Source organism: Chenopodium album, chromosome 24 (assembly GCF_948465745.1).
Source record: "Chenopodium album chromosome 24, dcCheAlbu1.1, whole genome shotgun sequence".
Classification (NCBI taxonomy): domain Eukaryota; kingdom Viridiplantae; phylum Streptophyta; class Magnoliopsida; order Caryophyllales; family Amaranthaceae; genus Chenopodium; species Chenopodium album.
In genome coordinates this window covers 98,332-104,970 of record NC_137857.1, presented here as the reverse complement: position 1 = coordinate 104,970, position 6,639 = coordinate 98,332, and the positions used below count along the sequence as shown (strand labels likewise).

At 37.8% G+C, this 6,639-nt stretch overlaps 1 protein-coding gene across 1 annotated transcript; it reads left to right on the top strand.

The window, feature by feature from the left end:
- Positions 1–491: 491 nt before the first annotated feature.
- Positions 492–4,797, top strand: LOC145611273 (protein SUPPRESSOR OF MAX2 1-like). The gene is made up of 3 exons (XM_081666587.1): positions 492–2,173; positions 2,537–2,825; positions 2,913–4,797. The coding sequence occupies exons 1-3, from the start codon at positions 960–962 to the stop codon at positions 4,551–4,553; spliced, it is 3,144 nt and encodes a 1,047-aa protein (XP_081522713.1). The 5' UTR covers positions 492–959; the 3' UTR covers positions 4,554–4,797.
- Positions 4,798–6,639: the final 1,842 nt, after the last annotated feature.

The following is a 6,639-nucleotide window of genomic DNA, read 5'->3' as shown; positions in this document are numbered from 1 at the left end:
AATCAATTTTAACTTAGGGTATGTTCTCTTCAGCTTCATTTTAGTTCAGTTAGTTTAGTTCAACGCCAATAAGTTCAATTCAACTCTTAATTTCCTTCTCTTATAAACAATTCAGTTCAGCTCCAGTCAATTCAGTTCAGTTCAGCTCCAGTTGATTCAGTTCAATTTAGCTCAATTTAGTTAGTTTAGATACATACGTTAATATTTGATTTTTTATATTTAATTCTCATTAATTATTTATCTTCGAATCATCAATTTTCTTATAATATTTAAATAAAAGGGTATAAAAATAGAAGAAAGGAGTAAATACTTGAATAAAAAAATAAGCTAAAGGGGGAAAGTTTTTTTTTTTTTTTTTTTTTTTAAAAAAAAAAGTAGAAATTTGAATTCAGTTAAGTTATGCATAGAAGGTGATGTGATCTTTCCCTTTCGCGTTGAATTCTCCATTCCAAAAAAACCCTCTTTTTACATGTACTCTATCACGCCTTCAAAAATCCCACCTTTATTGTAAAAGAAAAGAAAACAAAAAAGAAAAATAAAAAAGCTGAGCTCCTACTTTTAGATGTTCGTTTGTTGGGTTCTGTAGATGGAGGAATTTTAGTTTCCAAGTTTTTTCTGTCTCTTTCTCTCCCTCACCCTCTCTCTAATTTACTGGGTCGGTTTGTGTCGTTGAGTTTGATTATTACATTTTCATTTATCATTTTTGCCCTGGGCCTCAAAATGTGAATTTCGTCAACTTGTTTTTTATTTTGCTGTTTCACACTCTTTTGTGGGTCATTCACATAACTTAACTTAACATAAGATAGATAAGAAGTTGTAGTTTACAATTCTTAATATCATTTCTTCTCTTCCAATCTTTTTTTTTCTCTTACCCCCTTACCACTCTCAAGAACCACCCCTAAATTATACTACTGTACTAAATTTATATAATTATCGGATTCCGATTCCATTTGATTCCGATGAGGGGCGGATTGAGCGCGATCCAGCAAACCCTAACGCCGGAGGCGGCGAGTGTATTGAGCCACTCGATCGCCGAAGCTGGCCGGAGGAACCACGGCCAAACCACCCCTTTACATGTGGCAGCCACCCTTTTATCATCACCAACCGGGTTCCTCCGCCAAGCTTGTATCCGTTCTCACCCCAATTCTTCACACCCACTCCAGTGCAGAGCTCTTGAGCTCTGTTTTAGCGTCGCTTTAGAGCGATTACCGACTGCGCAAAGCGCTGGTAATGGTAGCAGTGGATCAGTTCACGAGCCGCCGATTTCGAATGCGCTAATGGCTGCTTTAAAGCGCGCTCAGGCTCATCAAAGGAGGGGTTGTCCTGAACAACAACAACAGCCGTTGTTGGCGGTAAAGGTGGAGTTGGAGCAGCTCATTATTTCGATACTTGATGATCCTAGTGTTAGCCGGGTTATGAGGGAGGCTTCGTTTTCGAGCCCGGCGGTTAAAGCTGCTATTGAGCAGGTTGTTAGTACACAACCCAATTCTGGTGTCGGGCCCAGAATTGGGTTGGGTTTCAGGTCCGGAACCGGCCCATCTCCCCCGGGTGCCGGACTACAAAGGAACTTGTACTTGAATCCTAGATTACAACAACAGCAGCAGCAACATCAAGGGAATGGGATGTTGCAAGGAAAAGGGGATGATGTAAAAAAAGTGATGGATATCTTGTCAAGGTCTAAGAAAAGAAACCCGATTCTTGTAGGCGAATCGGGGCCGGAGGAGGTGGTCAGGGAAGTGATTAAACGAATCGACAAGGATGAAATACGCGACGGGGTGTTGCAAGGGGTGGAGGTGATATCAGTAGAGAAGGAACTAGGGGCGGATCGTGCGCAATTGGGAAGCAAATTGATGGAATTGGGGACATTGATTGAGAAGAAAATGGTGGTGAATTGTAAAGGAGGGAATGGGGTGATAATTGATTTGGGTGATATGAAATGGCTGGTTGATCAGCCTGCTAGTCAAGGTGTATCGGAGGCGGCTCGAGGGGCGGTCTCGGAGATGGGGAAGATTCTAAGGAAATATGGTGAAGGGAGTAAAATTTGGTTTATTGGAACAGCTACTTGTGAAACTTATTTGAGATGTCAAGTTTATCATACTGCAATGGAGAATGAATGGGATCTTCAGGTTGTTTCAATTGTTGCTAGACCCCCTCTTACCGGGATGTTGCCTAGGTAACATAATCTTTAATCCCCTCTTTTATATTTTTATATTCTAATTATTTGTTAAAAATTGATTAATTCTATTTCATATGCTTATAGTTTGAGTTGAATTTTCTCTCGAGAACAAAAAAAAAATAAAAATTGAAATTAGTCCACCTATGTTATAATTTTTAGTCATACAACTTTTGATAGTTCGTCAATTTGATTGTGAGAATTTGTGGAATATAGGATATAGTATAGTATATGTGTGTACCATGAAACTACAATAGTTGTGTTGAACATATGATCAACGTTTAATGTGTTTGTGTACCATGAAAGTACATGTACAATAGTTGTGTTCAACATATGACCAACGTTTAATTTGTTTGTGTGCAGGTTGGGGTCTAATGGAGGAATATTAAGTAGCTCTGTTGAGTGTTTAAGTCCGATGAAAGGCTTTCCGATGCCTGCTTCGTCTTTAACGAGGCGAGTTTCTGAAAATGTGGATCCTACTAGAAGATTTAGTTGCTGCCCTCAGTGTACAGAGAAGTATGATCAGGAGCTTGCAAATGCTGTTGCAGGGCAGACAGAGAAGCAATCTTCTGATGTTAAATCGGATGCTACTCGACAGTCGTTACCCCCTTGGTTACAAAATGCAAAATCGAATAGTGATGAAACACTTCAGGTCTGTTTATATATAATTTGGAGTCTTCGGTGTATTAGATTAAATTTACTGTCTGTAAGATTAAGTTTTGTTTGTTGTAAATTGCAGTGTAAGGAGCAAGATATGATAATGAAACAGAAAACGCAAGAATTGCAGAAGAAATGGAGAGAGACATGTTTGCAGCTCCATCCTAGTTTTCACAATAGCATAAGCTCTGAGAGAATGGTTCCATCACCCCTCTCAATGACGGGCTTATACAATCCGAATCTACTTGTGCGCCAACCATTTCAACCAAAATTACAGCAACAACCTAGAGGCCTTGGTGATGGCCTGCAGCTCAATCTTAGTTCTCCTGTTACTCAACAACTTAATTTGGGAAATCCCACTAGTACACCAGGGAGCCCGGTGAGAACAGAACTTGTTCTAGGCCCAACAAAGGCCATGGGTACAGCTCAAGACGATGGCCAAAAGGACGGCCTTAAAGACTTCCTCGGCCGCATTTCATCTGAATCAGCTGACAAACCTGTGTCTGCCATTCCTGAAGATGTGGACTCGTTCAAGAGGCTGCTCAAAGGTCTGATTGCCAAGGTGTGGTGGCAGACAGATGCGGCGTCTGCTGTAGCCACTGCTGTCACACAATGTAGATTAGGGAATGGAAAACGTCGAGTTGGTGGATCAAAAGGTGACATATGGTTGCTTTTCTCGGGTCCTGATAGGATGGGTAAAAAGAAGATGGCTGCTGCTCTATCAGAGCTAGTTTCTGGTGTGGGTCCTATTGTTATCTCTCTTGGCTCTAGACGAGATGGTGATGAATCTGAATCTAATTTCCGTGGTAAAACTGTGATCGATAGAATCGTAGAGGCGGTTAGGAGAAACCCATTTTCGGTGATAATGCTGCAAGATATTGATGAGGCTGATATGCTAGTCAGAGGAAGTGTCAAACGGGCGATGGAAAGGGGAAGGATTTCCGATTCTCATGGCCGTGAAATCAGTCTTGGAAATGTCATTTTCATTGTTACATCAAGCTGGATGCCAGAAAGGCTGCGTAATTTATCTGATGGCGTGGTTACACTTAATGAAGAGAAGATGACGTCCTTAGCAAGTGGTGGTTGGCAGTTGAAAATATCAATAGGTGAAAAGGTTACTAATGCAGGGAAAAGATCACCAGGTTGGCTGAGTGATAGTGATCAGGAAAGGTCAACAAAGCAAAGGAAGGAGGAAATGGGTCAGGGAAATTCATTTGATCTCAATCAGATGGCCGATACTGATGATGATCGGCTCGATGGATCCCACAACTCGAGCGATCTCACAGTTGATCACGAGGAGGAGCATGGCCACGAGAACAGGGGATCCCCAACAACCTCTTCAGAAGCACCCAACGAGCTGCTAACTTCAGTAGACGAGGCTATCACCTTCAAAGCAGTCGACTTTAAACCAATCAGACAAAATATTGAAAGGTCCATCTTATCAAAATTCTCATCTACAATAGGTGATACATTGTCAATTAAGATTGAGAGGGAAGCCCTTGAAAAGATCCTATGTGGGATTTGGTTAGGACAAACTACATTAGAATCTTGGGTAGAGAAGGCCTTGGCACCAAGCATTAATCAGCTCAAAACAAAATTGCCCTCATTGGCTACCGGGGAGGGTAAAGTGGTTGCTCGGCTTGAGCTAGATCAAGAATCTGATAGCCGGAATCATGGAGATTGGCTACCGGGGAGAATCTTGGTGGTATCTAATGCACAGTAAAAATTATGGTGCATGTAGAAGAGATGTATATATACTTGAAAAGTTAGTCTTTTGGCGGGACATTGTGGCATTGTTCTAGGAGAAATACAGTTGAGGGAAGACCAAATACAGGGGATACTATAAGATGGTTTTTTTAAAAAAAATTCTTTAGTGTTAAAAGTATATGGTCTCTCTCCTTATTATTTAATTTCTTTTTGATGTTTTTATCCACAAATATATATATATATAAAATATGTTGATCACATATAGTATAAGTTTAGATTATATTCTGTTACATGAACAGATGATTAAAATAATAAGATGAGAGATTCCTCACTTTGACTATCACTTACATTTCTTTTTGCTCTTTTTGAAGTTGCAATATGAAGGCATTGCAACACTTTTAAAGGTTTCACGTCTCGATGTGTAGGATTTATTACATATTCTATTGGTTTAATAATTTGTTAAGAGCATGACATTTAGAGCCGTGTAAGTCAACTATTGCCACATCAAACCATTATCTGTTTTATTCTCAAGAGAAGACTGTCTTAACCTTTGTGTACTTGTAAAAAGTGAATTATCTTGTTGGATACTTCTTACAAAGTTAACCTCAGATGTGTTAGGCCCTTATTACTCATAATCTCTAATCACCTCAAGCCACGTAGAAATTGTTGTCATAATCAACAAATGGTTTTGACATGAACTAATAGCGAGACAACCTCATACAAAAGTTTGCGATTTTGAAAATATCATGTATCCGTATTCAGTATGACAAAAAGAAAGGTGAAAGGAAATTCTAGAAGGAACTTCTTGTGCTTGCTTAAGCAAGTGAATACATCATGTGCATTGGTATAGAGCATGAGCCCAAAAAAACAATGGTAGGTTTGGAAGTAGGTAAAGATATTCATGCATCTAGTATGAAATTGAGAGCTTTTCAGGTTCATGTCAGCCACCCAATCCAACTTAACCCTTTTTCTTTTTTCTTTTGTTTGGCTGCTTTTTCTTAACACTTGATAAATGCTGATTTCATTTCCAAATTGGGGTTTTAGACATGGTCTTTCACTTGCCAAACTTGCCTACTACTTTTGCATTGCTTCTTTGATTTGACTTAAGACTGAAGATAGTCTAATATTTGGTTAAACTTTCCAATTAATTTCCTAATATTAATCAATTAGAAGGGGCACTTTTAATTAATATAATGTGTAAAGCATCTTATTAATTATGGGGATTGGCTTCAAATTCATAGAAAATTCAAAGTCAATACATACTTTGTGTATATCCTAGTACAAATTGATTGATAAGAAAATTGACCCAAAGTTTGACTTTATACAGCTAAAACACTCATTGTCCACAAGATTATATGACATTTTGTAAGATCTAAAATTTTACAGTATTAATATAATTACTTCTTTCAATTAGATTGTACTTTATTAAGCACTTTTCATTTTTACTAGGAGAGCCTACGCATGCGTTGCGTGCGATATATTCGATGTTTATGGTCGAGTTATAATAGACAAATAGCTTATCATGACACCCAAAATTTGCCGGCTAGGCTTTTAAATGCATAAACTAAAAAATAAATTGTTGACAATTATATCCTTTCGTCGGTACGGAAATGTAACACTTGAAAATATATATACACTATTCACTTTTTAGTTGTAAGCTTTTTATGGTGCAATATGCCTTTTGTTGTGAATTATTATACATCATTTGTCACTTTTAGTTGCAACACTTGAAAATATATATACATTTTTCATTTTTTTCATTTTTTATTTTTTTATAATTGATCTTTATTTTTTTGCCTTTTTTGTTGGGCATATTAGTCATGTGGGATTTTATTAGATTCATCTCGATTTTTATATATGTTTTAAATATTTAACCTTTAGAGTTTTTTACATGTCTATAATATGAGATACAAAAGATTGAAATTATGTATTGACAAGCGTGAAAGTTAAAATGTTACAACTAAAAGCTAACGGAGAAAGTTTCAATGAAAAATGTCTAATTAGGAGATGAGGTAATTAAATTCGGTGGGTTTGTGTGTGTGTGTGTGTGTTCTTATTTCTTTTTAATGAAAATATTAACAAAGTGGTTTATATCCAACTTA

Coding starts and splice junctions, on each gene's coding strand:
- LOC145611273 (XM_081666587.1), top strand. CDS start 960: ATGAGGGGCGGATTGAGCGCGATCCAGCAAACCCTAACGCCGGAGGCG. Junction 2,174..2,536: donor CTTACCGGGATGTTGCCTAG/GTAACATAATCT, acceptor GTTTGTGTGCAG/GTTGGGGTCTAATGGAGGAA. Junction 2,826..2,912: donor ATAGTGATGAAACACTTCAG/GTCTGTTTATAT, acceptor TGTAAATTGCAG/TGTAAGGAGCAAGATATGAT.